A 16084-nucleotide genomic window follows, 5' to 3' on the forward strand; every position below is an offset into this window, starting at 1 on the left:
CATGATTTGTTTAAAGTCTTTAGGAGATAAAAAGCAGATGGCATTGATTAGCTAATTAGTAATATTTTCTGCAACTTATCAGCTGTGCTGATATGTGTAAAGTTTGCAAAAGCTTGGGATGAGTCTTTCTCTCTTTGATTTGTTGAAGAAATCGGCTATTTTAAAATCTGGAGGGGAGGGAGAGTTATATACAAATGTGTAATTTTCTGCCTAACAGAAATATGTTAATCTTTTCCTTTGAATTTATATTCAGGACTCATTTCTTATTTTTGAGGGAAATATGCACAACGAGGTTGCAGCTCTCTTAGCTCTTGTCTTGATTGCATGGTGTATTGTGTAATGTGCTTTCTGGCTCTCCTCTATTCCTTTTTGTGGGCATTCTTCCTCCTCTTTTGCATTTATTATGGAGACAAAGCAAAATATTATTTTTTATTTTATGCCAGGCTCACTTTTAGCTTGTCTCCCTGTGAACCCTTTTCAGCCACAGCAGTGCCCTATCAGGACTTCTGCTGAGTGTTGGCCACCTGTAAAATCAGACTCATGTTTTGCTCAGCATAGAAGAGGTATCTCCATGACCACTGCTAAGGTAGTGCTGTTTTGTCCAGAGCATCACTGGGGTGTTGGAGTCCCCTCTGACCTTGAGTTACATTGGACACAACTCAAATATCTTGAAGTTGTCTCTATGATGGCAACTGTTCATCATCTGGGGTGAGATAGAGTACCTCACTAAGATGTTAATATAAAGAAGAATGCCTGAGAAAGGATATCAGCCTTTCTGACCCTGCTGGTTGTGTAGCAAAAAACCATCTGCTTTCTTCAGCAAGGTGGAATCAGGAGGCCTCGCAGTCAGTAGTCATGGTGGTCTTTATGGGAATGAGCATGGGTGGACACAGCTTTGGATTCCCAGCAAGCTCCATAATTAGGGCACGCTGCAAATTCTCTGGAGGCTTGAGCTCTGCACCAGCACCACTCTAAAGCCTTTCACACAACAAGGTCTCAATGCAGAAACTGTATTTTAATTGCCAGTGTGCAGCATGGGTGACACGCAAGCTGTCAGCTGGCCACCTGTGACAGTGGAGAATGAGAAAGAGCTTTGTTTTCCTATTCTGTGGAGCTGTCCTCCCTTGCAGATGCTCAGCAGAACAGCTTGACAGTGCTTAACTCCCATTTAAGACTTCAAAACAGAGCATGATGCAGGTTGAGGTGGGGCCTAGACATTGTGCTGGTCAACTGCCTGAGTTGTGCTCCATTGAAAAGCCATCAGGACTGGAAACTGCCTAAAGAGAGACAGATTTGTGCCTCTTATATAGAGCTTTCTATTTTCCATGGGGTTCGGTGTTGAAGCTTTAGCCAAAAGTATGACATTTTTTTATTAGTTCTTAAACTGAAGAAACCACAAATTCTGCATCCTCTCTGGAGCACGGTCTTGTTAATGTTCTTTGAAACACGACATGTGTCATGGCCATCAAACTGCAGTGATCCCATTTCTTCTGAAATGAGAAAAATATGTCACTTTTGGCTCTAAGTGATACAAAAGGAGAGTCATATTTTAGATAGGAGCTGCATGGCTGCCAAAGATGAAAGAAAAATGTTATTACTTTTGGAAATTTCATAATTACAGTTAATGATAATTTAATGAAATGACATTGTCTTCACCACTATCACTAATGAAATGTTTGAGAGTGATAAAACAGATCTTGTTAAATAGAGCGAGAGTCTTGATTGGAATAGCTTTGTGACAGCAGCCTGCATGCACAAGTCTTATTTCTGGTTTTTGTTACAGTAGTTTAAAGAAGCAGGTAAAAGAAAGGCGACATGGCAAATAATGCATACATGAAGTATTTAAAGGCCTTCCATTGAGCAAACAATGCTGAACTCCTGAATAACATGCTGATGTCTGAGTACTGCTCCTTAGAAATGCTAACCCTTCATTAAAACACTTGCCTTGTTTTTCTTTGCAGACAAACCAGAGAACAAGAAACCCCACCTGACTTTTTTTATTTCTCAGACTATGAAAGACATAATGCAGAAATAGCAGCATTTCATTTGGACAGGCAAGTAAACCAGATTTGCATTAAAAGAAAGTGGAAATACTGTGATAAGTTTCTGCACTTGGCCAAACCTGTAACTGAATTACCTTTAAAAAAGGAGAAAATGGAACAAAGGTGAGCAAATGCCATGAATAAATGAAATGGCAGATGATGAAAAGGTAGATTAATAATTAGGAAATGTGACTTGCTCTGGGAATGAGAAACCTGGCAATAAGTAATTCTCAAAAAGAAAGAGAAATCACACTGAAGAGAAGACGAGAAATTAATTTCCCCTGTGATCTTGAAGTGCATATGGAGAGGATCTGTCTCCTGGGCAATATGTGGCATAAGTGTGATGGGAGTCTGGCTCACCCCAATTAGCTCCAGGGCATGCAAATCCAGGCAAGACATGGGGAATGGGGTGAGTATTCCGAGAGGAATAATTGCAATGGGGAGGGAGTTCTGGTTTCACAGCAAGAAGCTGGGACTGTCCCGTATCAGGAGCACATTTAGGCCATGTTAGAGGGAAGGGGAGTGCAGTGCTGGTCATGCCATGCTCCTGTTAGCTGAAAATGTCTCCCCAGGCAGAGTTAGTGCAGGGTAGATGGTGGATACCCCAAGACTGGGAAGGGACTGCAGTCCTCTCAGCCTACCCACATTAGGAGTGGGAATTAATAATTAACAATTAATTAACCTTACGGCTAGAAACCATGGCATTTCACTGGCTGAGTTAGAACTGAAGCATCTTGCACACCCTGAAGTGCCAAGAAATGTCCTTTCAAAAGCTTGAAGCTTTGGGGCCACAAATTATTTGGGGGTATGTGTAGTATTGCTGCCTCCTGGGTTGATGGTTAGGATAAGGAAACCTGTCAACGGGTGGCACAGGGTAGATTTGCCATTAAAAGCCATCCTGGTCAGATCCTTCAGGGATCTTCTATATTTTATTGTTGTTGATGTTGGTGTTGATCCCTTCTGTTTTAGATTTTATATTGCTGTTTTAAGCAGATGGTGCTGCAGGAAAAAACATTAATGGAGTTCCTACAGGGAGGTGCGTTAAATATCTACACACTAAGCAGAAAAAGCAGTTGCTACTCAATGTAGAAAACCTTATCAGCAGACGGCGGACATAAAAATCCCACCTATGGGGAGGCTTTGTATGGGGACTTCGCTCTTTTACTGTATCTAATAGCAATGCTTCATACGCTTCATATGAAGTTTTTAATGATTTACTAAGGCAGGGGAGTTTGGGGTAGAGAAGGGCTCTTCATCCAGCCTTTGCCCATGGGAAGATTTTTAGTCTCAGGGAGATTGTTTAGGTTGGTATAAGGGTATTAAAACAGAGAGGAGCAAGAGCAAATAAATCAAACAAACACTAAGACTGTCAGAAATAAAAAATACTATTAGATGGTGTTTATGGAAGAAAGAGACTGAAATCCCATTCCTCAAGTCACTTAAAAATTTGGTGAGCAAAATGCATGTTATAGCAATCCTGAAGTAGCACGAAGTCAAAAATCGGTTTCTACTGTCTCTTATTTCTGGAATTCTATGTATCTTCATTTTAAAAATCTAACAATGTGTTCCCGTACTCTTCTGTATTTTGCATCTGCTCCACTCTGTAGGCAAGTCAGAGGTGATCATATTCAGGACATAATTTATAATACGGTATACGAAGAATTATCCAGTTAAAACCTGATGCTTTTTTTTTATTTCTTGAAGACCACAGATAAATGTGCCTTCAGAGTGTAATGAACCTTCCTAAAACATACCACTATCATTCTATTTTAATCCTTTACATAAACTCTTTATTTCCTTTCTCTTCCAGGATCCTGGATTTCCGTCGCGTGCCACCGGTTGCGGGTAGACTGGTTAACATGACGAGAGAAATACGAGATGTTACTCGTGACAAGAAACTGTGGAGAACGTTTTTCATCTCACCAGGTAGTCTTGGAAATAACACTATATTCTTTCTATCCTGCCAAACACATACTTAAGGGAACGATGTGTAGATTGCTTAATTGCTCAGATACTTCTAATAGAACTGTCTTCTAGACCTTTGAATAAAAATAAGTGTGGAGACATAGCCTACAACGAAGACTTTATTGTTTTGAATTGAGTGCCTTTTCCCCTTGACAAATTATCCGCAGAGACAGGCTTTTATGTTCACAAAAGCAATGTATTCAACAAATGTTTTATGTAGAGCAATTTCTAAAGCAATTTCTTCTGTTGCTCTCAATTTACCCAAACCCTTATTATTTAGCCCGTTAGTTATTGAGACTTTTTTCCTACTGCAATGTGATCCGTCACTTCTGTTGGTCAGATGCATTTATTTCTTGGTTTTGACTGGAGGACCAAAACCTAATTTTCTCAGAGTCATGTACTTCAGTTTTTATTACAACAGGAGTTTGAAAAAAGTCAAGCAAATAGATGTGTAACATATCCTGCTTCCATCTCAAGTTCTCTGCTGGATAGAGGCCAGAGTAGAAGTGACATGAATTGTTCCCAGTCCTTGCTCTTGCTTTGAGGGCTGACCCCAGGAACCAATACCACTCTCCCTAACTCATCACTCTTTCACAACATCCAGTGGCCCCGGCAAGGATGGAGCACCACGGGGTGGGAATTTTACAAACACAGGGTAAAACCATGCCCTGCTCACCAGAATAGGTGGAGATGGACAAAAGGTGGGAGAAAGGGTATCATACTCTGTTTAGCATCTGGGATGCTGAGGTGAAGAACTAAGGCTCTGAGTTAAGGCACAAAAATACATGCTTAATTATGCACTTAGTGAAGGAATATATAGGGAAACGTTCAATTTAAAGCATGTAGCTGTGTTCAGGTGAGCTTATTGCGTGCAAATGTGCTTTGATGAACTCAGGCTGTGACTTGTGTAACAGACAATCTGGAGCAGAAATCTCTGGAGATCTCCCTTGCTCTGTGTGTGATTGGCCAGAAGTTGTTTACCCCAGATCCCTAAAGTCAAGATCCAAAGACTTAATTACAGTTTCTCCCAATGTAGCTGTAATTTATTGCCGTTAGCTAGAAAGCAGAGCACTGTCACTGTAGAGCTTTCTCTCATAAAATGTTCATCACACTTTTGTGATCACCAATAATGTCATTATTATGGCTGTTATTTTTAGCTTCATATTTATGTTGAGCTCTGCAGGACACAGCTGAGCAGACATTTATTTCAGTAACTTCACTTGTAAAATACATTACATAATTACAAAAGGTTTCATCTTACTCCACGTTCTGAGTGCTCCAATTTTATATGTACAGTCGCGGTGACAGTGGTGGCAGTACATGGCGACAGTGTTCACCAAACCTGATGCGCAGACATTTCTGCGTGCTCCAGATAGGCACTTCTGCTTCAGTTGCTTCCTCTCCCTCTCCCTCTCTGTCTCTGCATTTTTTTTCCTTGATTTTTTGTAAGCAAATAATCACACACAAAAGATGGCAGAAAAATCTTGTGACTGTTTATGTGCACAAGGTACTTTGGCTCATTTAAAATATAAGCCATTTTATTCCCACTTTAGCAAGTAAGGCGTGGATTAGTAGGTTTGCTTGCTTTTTAGTCTTCCCAGGTTATGTATCAAGGCTTAGGGGTGAATTGAGTCATTTCTGAGAATTACGAAACTGTACTGAAGTACTGAGCAGCTTACAGCAGCCAGAGCACGGCAATGTGAAGTTAAGGCTGCCGGTTTGGATGAAGATCTTTATCTTGTCATTATGAAATTCCAGACAACCAAGGGATGATCCAAGCATAATCCTTTATTCAAATTTATTTAGAGTCCGCTGATAAATTCAATTAAAATATTTGATTAACTATGAATCAGGCTTTTCTGGAGAATAAAATGCTGAAGCAATTAATTTTTTTTTTCAATTTTACATTTCCTAAATCAATATACTTTGTTTAAATCATGCTGGTTACTGTCAGAGTTCTTCCCGACAAGTCCCCAGTTTAATTAGTCAGATTCTCATTAACATATGCCCAACCTCCGTTTTGTATTTCATGATGACCTTAAAAGGCAGGCATTAATTAATGCTTAATGAAAAAGTAATAAAGGTCCTAAATTAAGCATTTAGAAACAAATTCACAAACCTAGCAGACAACTCAAGCAGCAGACTGAGGGCAGAAAAGGGAAAAGAGGATCGTGCTGGGATGAGCCCTGTGGCCTGGGAAGGTGAGGATGGAGAGGGAACAGGGCACCTGAGGAAGACTGGAAGAGACTCTGGCGGATGAGGTGCAGCAAAATCAGTTGGTTTTGGGGGAAGACTGGTTACAAAGCTGAGAGATTGAGATGTGACACATAGGTACTTGCAAGAACCAGCCTGAGCACCCACATTAAACTATCAAGGCCCCTCTGGAACTGCCTTTCATGTGGCAGTGTCTGCATCTCCATCCCAGCAGCGCTCAGTGACAATGGTCATGGGGACACATGGTGTCTGCTGGCAGTGTATCCCCTCTCCATGCACCCATATACATCTCTTGAAATTACATGAGCACTAAATGTAATTATTTTATAGAAAGCTCTTTGCCTCAGGCTGGGAGATCACTCTTTGTGGTGGAAGCCCTCAGAGGGTAAATATTGATGATGCTCATCAACACACTGTTATTCCCTGGACCAGTGCAGGGATGTGTTGGAAGAAACCTCGCTGCATTTCCATGCCTGGGCCATCTCACTTATCCCATCAGGCATGGAAATCAGGGCCAGGAAGCTGCAGACAGTTGTAGCATCAGACCTCGCTGCAGAGTGGCATCCCTTCCTCCACTGGAAAGTGGAAATGGCTGCGAACAGACAGGTCAGTCAATACATTAGGCTGCATTCAGAGAGAAAGCAGATTGCAGGAAAGTGCACTTCCAGGCAGTTTGGACTAAACATGAGAAATGGAATTAGGTCAGTAATTATTTAAATTAATTTTATATCCTTTGCAGTAGGGCAGACCGCAATAGCCCTGCTACTCTTACAAATGAATGGTAATTTGCTAGGAAAAAAGAGACATATTAATGATGTCAGCCTTCGTTTTGGAAGTAATTGAGGCAGCAGCTTAAAGAAATCAATGTTCCACAGCTAGTGAGCACTATGTTTTTGTTCATATTAATCAATTCCAAGGGATTATGGATTTTTTTTTCCCGTCTCAGCAAACAATAGCAATTCTGAGTTACCTATTATTTTGAGCAGGTAAAAGAAAGATCTTTTCATGCATTGCTTTAGTAAATATTCAGGATTCTTTCCAGTACTCCAGTTGCACAGGCTTGCTAAATGTCTTCTATTAACAGTCATGCAAATCTCAATAAAAGAATTGCTCTGCCAAGCAATTTGCTTTAAGGTATCTCCACTTGTCCTTTTTCTTCCTGAGAAGAATTATTGTTCAGCTACCAGGATGACACAAAGAAAATGTGCAGATAAGTACACAGACACTGACTCTTAATTATAATTAGTTGGAGTTTCGATCACCAGACCGTGATTTTTGCATGGATTTCATTATGAATTGTATCCATTCATCCTCAGATAATGAAACTCAGACATTGCACCACCACCCAGGATTCTAGTGCTTTGAGGAAACAATCTTATTTTTAACGAAGAAGGAGTTTGCGTGTTTCAAATTCCCAGCATTTGAGTGTTTGAGCACATATAAACATCCCTCCCTTTCTGGTTTGCCAACACTGCTGCTGCTTCCATTTCTACCCACTCTGCAGGGACACAAATTCCTGGCAGTTACTTCTTTTGCAGGTGTTAGGGACAGGGGTCTGTACAGAAACACCCGCATCGGATGGGAGAGGAACATACGGGCTGGGCAGTTTTGATGGGAGAAGGACCACACTCCGATAGACCTCACCTCCCCTTTCCCTCTTATTTTTGCCTTTGAAAGGCCAAACTGTGAGATTGCCAGCAAAGCACTGGGCTTGTGTCTCGCTGGAATTTCACCCTCAGCCTGCTGTGCAGAATGTGGGTCACCTATTTAGGTTTCAAAGACAGAAGCTTGGTACTGCACCTTGTAGTCTTAAATGAGAACTGTGTTTTTCTCTATTTGGTACCTTCATTTTTTCTACATTTTTAAGAAACCTTAAAAATTAATGTTTCTCCACATATTTCAGGCTGCTTCATCTCACTCCCAGTATATAAGAACTAGGGTAGACATACCAGGATTTCTATTCTCTATCAATCAAAGCAGTTCATTTTTTTAACAATAACTTGAGATATAACATCCTTTCACCTCCACTACCCCCGGAACTCAAAAAGGAACCATGGAGAGTAAGCACCACAGGTCTGAGCCCACAGGGAGAATAACAGCTGGCAGAAAAACCTTTGCCATTGGAAGTAACTTCTCTCTGAGAAATACACTTGTGGTTTTACTGCAAGTTTGTTGTCTTAATGACAGAAAACATCCTGCCATTGCTCAGAGGACTGGACTCCCCTTGCAGGCAATGGGGGCTCTGTAGGAAAATCATTAGCTGGAGGAGCCCTGCAGGAGTGGGGATGAGCAGCCCGGCATGGTGCAGGCAGCACACGTGCTAGCTGTGTCACCGCAGCAGCAAATGCCATAGCTGCTATAGCCCCCAAGCTTTCCTGAAGATTTATCTGGATACAAATGTGTGATTACTGTCAAATGATTAGTCCCAGTTGCTTCTGTTGACAATACAGAGCAGGGTTTCATTGTTCCCAAAGTTAAATTCAGAAGCAAACTATTAAACACAGTATTTATCTTCCCACTGTGCAAAATGCTGTGTTTAGTATAATTCCTTTTTTGAAAGGTCAGGTTTACTAGTGAGCAACAGAGGCTGTGATAGCGCAGCGGGGGCACTGGTGGGCCTTTTGCTCTTTACAAAACTGTTACAGCAGCAGATAACCAGGCATCAGCTTCCCACTGCCAGGTGGAAGTCAAGTCACAGAAACCTGGAAGATAAATTATCTCACGTGATCAAGACGACTCTGCGTGGGTTCCCTCCCTCCACAGATGAGTGGGTGATGCTGACACAGCTGAATTGAACCACAAGCCCCACTGCACCTTCCAACTGGTGGAAACGTAAACCCTCGCTGCAGCGCAGAGGAGAGCTCTACCTTCTCACTGCAGCAGCAGGCGCCCGGGAAATAAGTGATCTCTTTATATCTCTTAACTCTTTTGTGCTAGCCTACAGCAAGCAGCATCTGTATGTGATTTCTTGTAAACCAACCCTTGTGGCAGCCTGGAACCCTTTGAAATATTTTGTCTGCAATAATTTCTTTCGAGGATATAAATCACAGATGTTTTTCCCCAGTTTTTATTGGCTGAAAATATCCCAACCTTGCTAACAGCCCAGTATGATCCTCCCGTCTGCAGGCGGTCTGCAGCTGGCAGTGCTGCCCACAGGTACTTGGACAACTCTTCACTTTCATCCTGAATTATGGAAGAGGTTCACAGGGAGGCATGAAGCCCTCCTGGTTTTGCCAGGATGATCAAAGGCAAAGCTGAGGCACCTGTGTTAGCCCTGCAAAAGCTATGCCAAGTCCATGCTGTGATAGCGTTTTTGAAAAGGAAACCTGTGAGAGATTATAGACTGCGGGGCACCATGCCCAGGGTTTGCTTTAGGTTGGGTTTGTCTAGATGTTGACTTTACACTTGATTTTAGATTAATGAAATGAGTCTGAAGGAGGGCCACTGAGATAGTCCTGGAACTGGTGCATCTGGTGTACAAGGAGAAGCTGAGGGTTTCAGAATTTTTTAACCTGAAGAAGCTGGCCTGAAGCTGTAGGTTGGACTAGAAGCTTCCAGAGTCCTTTCCAACCTGAGTTTCCTTAACTGTGATTGCTCTTCGTTTTTAAAGCTTCACTCTCAGTGCTATGAGTTATATTACTGAGTTGCTTAAAAGGAAAAATGAGTGAGGTTTCTGTTTAGAAGTTAGAAGGCATATCGTGTGATGAGCAGCACCGAGGTTCATGCTGGTGTTTGTAGGAAATAGCTGAGTGCTGTATTGGCCAAGGACATGGTCACTTCTTAGCTCATGGGAAGTCTCAAACTACTGTTACTTCATTTAAAATGTTAAGGGAGTAAGTATGCTTTCTATGTGAGGAAAAGCTTTTAAAATAGTTTCTAAGAATGGATATTCTGCCGGTAAAACACTTTAAATTACAAAATTAAAAGTATAGACATGCTGAGTGCTCCCTTCCTTCCTTTGTAAATTTCTGTTCTTCATTTTCTCTTCCCTGAAGTACTTTCAGTAATTGTCAACAAGGCTTTTGACCACAGGGTAAATATTTCTGGACTGAGTCAGGATGTATTTAACTGGTTTAAGCCAACCCTGTGAATGTAAATATACAGTTTGGGTTGGAGTTGTTCCTGAGCACAGATAGATGGGTGGCCCTTATGAGTCAGTCACAGCAGAGGGCTTCAAAAAGCCTGTCTGCAGAGTAAAGTAATCACGGCTTAACGGACAAATCTGATGGCCATTAATAGAGGCTTGGAAATGAAGAGCTGGGACAAACTGTCAAGTAGTAACACATCAGCCTTATAGTCCAATTATTTAGTGTAATTCCATGCTTAGCAATTAGTCCCAGATAATGCACCTAATTATTACAATCAAAAGCATCACAAGTCCTTATGGCTTTTCCATATTTTCCTACTCCTCTTTCCCCAGTTGCAGCTCCATGCTCTGTTTCTCCCTCCCTCCTGTTACCTCTGTAGCACCAGGGCCAGGATTGCTCCCTGTCCTCTTGACTCATTGTCTCTGGCAGTGTACCATCTCCACTGGGTGCTTTGCCAGCCATAGGTTGGGTCTGGACCAGGACATCATGGCCATGTGCAGGGCAGTGTGCTACAGGGCATCTCTGTGGTGTAAACCCACCAGTTCACCTTTCCAAGCCACAGGGTCTCCTGGGGCAGGCAGAAAATCACCCCCCTCTATTCACCAGCCCTTCCTGCCTCATTTATACTGAGCCTGCCCAAAGGGAAAGTAGCTCACAAGCAGTATTGGAATTTAGAGGCCTTGTGGGGAATTAGGAAGCAGCGTTTCTCAGATTCATGCTTTACCATAAGGAAAGGGCATAGTCTTCCTCTAATGGCATTTTATGTGCATAAAGCAATATCAAAAGAGTTGTAGCACACAGACAAGAAGATCAGCAGTGTGCCTCTATTCTTGTTCATAGTCCAGCATTGGTGGGCTTTGGGGATTAGCTGCTCTCTCCCACTTCCAGTGAATTCACATGGGAAGGGAGTTCTTATAAAGAGGTGGGAGTTCCTGTTGGTACAGAAATGTGTAGTGGCAGCTTTGGGGAGATCTTAAGGTAACACACACTCCAAAACCAAAAGATTCAATTTTTTGTGGTTGTTGGAGTAACGTGATGTGTGGAGGCAGAAATCTGTGCTTGGGATGTGTACTGACAGAGTTACATCTGTGCTATTTCCACCTTACACACACACGCCCACATGAGTCTTCATGGTAAATAATTCTCCTTAGTAAAACTGCCAGTTCTTCTCAAACCAGCAAGTAAATGAATGAAATGTTGTTGTCTGTTCTTAAAGAAACGAGCCAAGATTTTGAAAGGTGATTTTATTTTGGGCACATGCCACTTGTTCAGCTGTGGGATTTGGGGTTCCAGCCTGGGGTAACAAGTATATCCCAAAGGATGTATCGGTCTGGGAAAATGAAAGAAGAAGGGAAAGGATTAAAAAATATATAAAATTTGGGGTTTTTGAATATAAATAGACTGGAAATAGTCACAGAGAGCTTAGCATAGGGCATGACCCCAGCCACTGAAATGAATGTCATTCTGGTGGTTTTAGTGGAAGAAAACTATGTGTGGTAACAGGGTTTTGGGTCTGAGATTTATTTCTGCTCATGCATACATCACTGCTTTTATGAATTTTTGAACGCTAATTTAAGAGTAGGTTTTGAAACTATTTTCCTTTATTTGCCAGCCAACAACATCTGCTTCTATGGGGAATGCTCCTACTACTGCTCAACAGAGCACGCCCTGTGTGGAAAACCAGATCAGATCGAAGGGTCTCTGGCAGCTTTCCTACCTGATTTATCTTTAGCTAAAAGGAAAACCTGGAGAAACCCCTGGAGACGTTCTTACCACAAGCGGAAGAAAGCAGAGTAAGTAGTGGGGAGCAAAGGGTTTGCCAGCTGCAAAGGGCCATAGAAGAATAAAACAGTGCTGCAGTTACTGCCCTTGCCTGATCTAAAGCACTGAGGCTTAGGAGAGCATCTGCATTTCTTCAGCGGGTCCAGCTCCTGGGAAGGGACAGAGTACTTAGACTTGTAAGGAGCTCCAGCTTATGGTCCTGAACCTGGAAGGACCTTCAGTGGCATAATTCCCTCATGGGACACATACCTCCAGTGGCTTTGACAGGATGCAACCAGACCTGTCTAAGTCCTGTCAGAGGGAGAAAGATTCACTGCTATCAGCAGCCCTAAACAAGTCTCAGATGTTCTCATCATATGACTGATGGTGAAGCTGGTCTCCTAAATCTTGAAGTTATTAGCCAGATAGTTTTCAATCTTGTGATTTTCTTCCTTTTTCATCAGTCACAATCTTTATCAGTTGCCTGCATTAGTAGAAGCAGACTGAAGGATTTGCTGCCTGTACTTGACCCTGCCCTCAGTCCAATGTGATACAATTAGATCTTTGCAAAATAACTTTTTTTTTTTTAAATACTCAGTAAGCTTTGTGTGTCATGTAAAATATCAAAATACTGGCTTTTCCAGATGGGAAGTTGATCCAGATTATTGTGAAGAGGTTAAACAAACACCCCCGTATGACAGTGGGACCAGAATTCTGGATATAATGGATATGACAGTTTTTGATTTCCTGATGGGTATGTTTCATCTCTTTCAAAAATTAAATGCAACATTTAATTAGAATAAGAACCATTTCTTTCTATACCACTCTGCTTAGCTCAGCAGTTTGCCAAAGCATGGTTGAAGCTGCATTTACTGTATGTGCCATTCTAGATGATTATGAGAAAATGCAGATTTACATGGTTGTATATTCCCATCAGTGCAGATTAAAGGAACAAGAACGTTCAGAAATGCAGAGTGATGATGAACACACATCAGGCTAGTCCCCTTCTCAACAGTTAAGGGCTTCACAGTTTGCTTTAGTGAGTGCTTTACTATTGTAATGTATGGCCCCTGGATGCATATGCAAGGACTGTTCATTACTGTCTCTCTGGTTTCAACCTGCAGTGGTATTCACTGTTGCTTGCTCTATAAACTGTCAGAGCGGGGAAAAAAAAAAGAAATATTGCTTTGTCACAGAGCCAACTGTGGTGTGTATAAGGAAGTTTTTTTCTGTTTATGTAATCTGGTCAAAATAAAATAATTATTAACAAGCAGGTAATAGTGACCTCTTCCAAACCTACTCAGAGGTTAACACTGAGACATTCTCATACAAAACCTGTTCTGCTGCAGCTAATATACCTGTAAGGTGCCAACATACATACCTAATCCTTGGATACATGCCAGCACAGACATATCCTCTGCCATTGCCACTACTGATATTTCTGCAAGAGACAGCATAAGGAGAGGCCAGAATAACAGCTCAGGCTCACCATATGTGGCATCTATAAGAGCCTTAAGAGCCCTGGCCATGAAGACAAAATTCATAGCTTGACACCAATACTCTGCATGTTGACCTTAAAAAGCAGATTGCACGTCTGCCTGCCGTAGGTGCCCAAAGAGAACTGTTCAGCCATACCACTGGAGTAGCATCCTGATCCATACATTAGAGCCCTGATGTCATTTTGGCTTTGCAGGCAGCCAGAAATTTGGTCAAAGTTCTTGATCAAGGTCAAACAGAATGTTTGGTCTCAGTTCAAAAACTTTAATACGATATTAGTAAAGCCATGTGGATTAATATCTCTGCTTGGAGCTTGCATTCTCCCCTCCGTAAACTAAGCCTCACACCAGCATGGGTACCGTGGCTGCTTTGCACACCAAACTGACCCAGGGCTGGGGCAGCAGGGCTCGTTTGCACTGATGAAGCTCAGGCTTAGGATGTGGCTACCTCAGGATGACCAGGATCCCCAGACAGCTGAGATGCCACCATACTTAAGAGCGATTTCCTTGGCATGTGCTGGGAGGGCTTGCTGGAGGGTGGGGAGGTTTGGCTTTATCTCCTGCTGGGTCCTCTAGAGGTTAAGTATAAAAGCTACAGGGAGCTTGAAAAGTTCCCAGAGACTTAAGCCCATCTTCCAGCATCCAGGGCTTGCATAGTAGAAACAAATGAGCTTAGGAGATATGTTGCTTTCTCTGCCCTGCACAGCCATCATGTTTGGGGAGCACTGGGCTTCTTGCTGAACCGTGGCTTTTGTATTGCCCTGGCCTGCAGGCTCAGCAGCAAGCCAGAGTGGGAACAGTCTTTTTTTTCTCTTTGTTCCATAGGTAACATGGATCGACATCACTATGAAACCTTTGAGAAGTTTGGAAATGAAACGTTTATTATCCACTTAGATAATGGAAGAGGGTAAAAACCTTTAATAATCTTTCTGGGGGGGAAAAAAAAAAGTCTTTAAAACAGCCTTTGTCATGTTCTTGCTCTTACCTTTGAACAGGTTTGGAAAATATTCCCATGATGAACTTTCCATTTTGGTGCCTTTAAACCAGTGCTGCAGGTATGTTTCAACTCCTGACTTGTTTCCCATTTTATACAGATGTATCCACATCTGTAATAGGATCTATAGCATCTACAAATAGGAGAGAAATGTTGAAGTGATTCTTCTATTGCATACCGTGGTGTTGAGGAGATGTTACGATATTGCCCAGGGGGGCTGACATGAGCTAGCCCTGAGCATTGGCACCAGCACGTTAAGTGCTTTGTTGCGATCAGAGCTCGCAGGAGTTGTGAGAGGCTTCATTGAGACAAAATACACATCCTGTGGAAGTCAGTGGCAAATCTTAGCTCAGCTTGTTCAACATCTTCACAACATCTTTCCTCAGTGCCCAGGGCCAGGATTTTCAGAGGGAACAGGTGCCATTTACAGTTTCAGTTTTGCACAACTGGAACACGGGGTGAGCTCTGTGTCTGCTGAGGCTCTGGGCATCCCTGCAGGCTGAGCTAGCAGGAGCCTCTGCTGCCATCGCCCATGCCCCAGCTCAATGCCACGTGCATCATGCGTGTCATTGCCAAGGTGGACGTGACCCTCTGAATGATGCGCCAGATCCAGCTGGTGCCTTACCCAGCTGAGGAACACGAAGGCTGTTTGCACTTCACTGTAGAGCTCTGCTCCAAAACCTCTCCACCTCTAAGGGCTCCCAAAGATCGCTGGCCAGGTGACAATGCCAGCTGCTCATTAGGATTGTGACAGTGCCTGGTTCTCATCATTTCAGATCACATAATAAGGTTTTTACACTATTATTGCTGTGCTGACTATAAGCCTTTTAGCTCTGTCAAGATCAGTAATGATTAAAATACTGATTTGCATTTTTTTTTTCTCCTTTTTCTCTTAGAATAAGGAAGTCTACCTATCTGCGATTACAGTTGTTAGCCAAGGAGGAATACAAACTCAGTCTCTTGATGAAGGAATCTTTACAAAAAGATAAAATAGCTCCCATCCTCTACCAGCCTCACTTGGAGGCGATGGACAGACGGCTGCGGATTGTCCTCAAGGCTGTTAGTGACTGTATAGAAAAGGATGGTTATGACAATGTGGTTGAAAATGACTTTAACACTGATGTTAACACTGTTACGACCGAGAGGTAGTAAAATCGCAAGACTACGTTTTTACCAGTCAAGTAAAGAAGATTCAAAGAGGAAAAAAAAAAAATATTAAGTCTTGCAAAAGACTGTGTATGCCACTTTGTGAATTCAGTGAATTCAGAAATGAGATATAATTGTTCCCAAAGTAGGTAAAGTTTAGACTCTGCAAAGGTTTAGTTCATTAAGAAAAATAAGTCTAATGTGATGCTTTTCATTAGTTCCTAAAGAGAGATTATGAAAAGGTTCAGAAAATACTCAGATCATTGACAGACAACAGTCTGATAGCAAAACACCTCCTGTCCTTTTTGTATAGAAAGGAGGCCTTTACTTAATATTTTGTATTTATATATGGTATATCTATGAAACCCCAGACCTACC

The 16084-nt window shown here is 42.1% G+C and overlaps 1 protein-coding gene across 1 annotated transcript in view; it reads left to right on the plus strand.

Annotated features, from left to right (window-relative positions):
- FAM20C (FAM20C, golgi associated secretory pathway kinase) overlaps nt 1-15818 on the plus strand; it is a 58273-nt gene extending 42455 nt beyond the window's left edge. The window contains exons 3-9 of the mRNA XM_026858708.1: nt 1962-2054; nt 3853-3968; nt 11922-12102; nt 12715-12824; nt 14392-14473; nt 14562-14621; nt 15457-15818. Of these exons, the coding sequence (XP_026714509.1) occupies nt 1962-2054; nt 3853-3968; nt 11922-12102; nt 12715-12824; nt 14392-14473; nt 14562-14621; nt 15457-15709 (895 nt within the window). The 3' untranslated portion in view covers nt 15710-15818. The remainder of the gene's footprint in view (nt 1-1961; nt 2055-3852; nt 3969-11921; nt 12103-12714; nt 12825-14391; nt 14474-14561; nt 14622-15456) is intronic.
- The last annotated feature ends 266 nt before the right edge of the window (nt 15819-16084 follow it).

The sequence above is a fragment of the Athene cunicularia genome (genome assembly GCF_003259725.1).
Source record: "Athene cunicularia isolate RWA chromosome 14 unlocalized genomic scaffold, athCun1 chr14_part1, whole genome shotgun sequence".
Taxonomy (NCBI): Eukaryota; Metazoa; Chordata; class Aves; order Strigiformes; family Strigidae; genus Athene; species Athene cunicularia.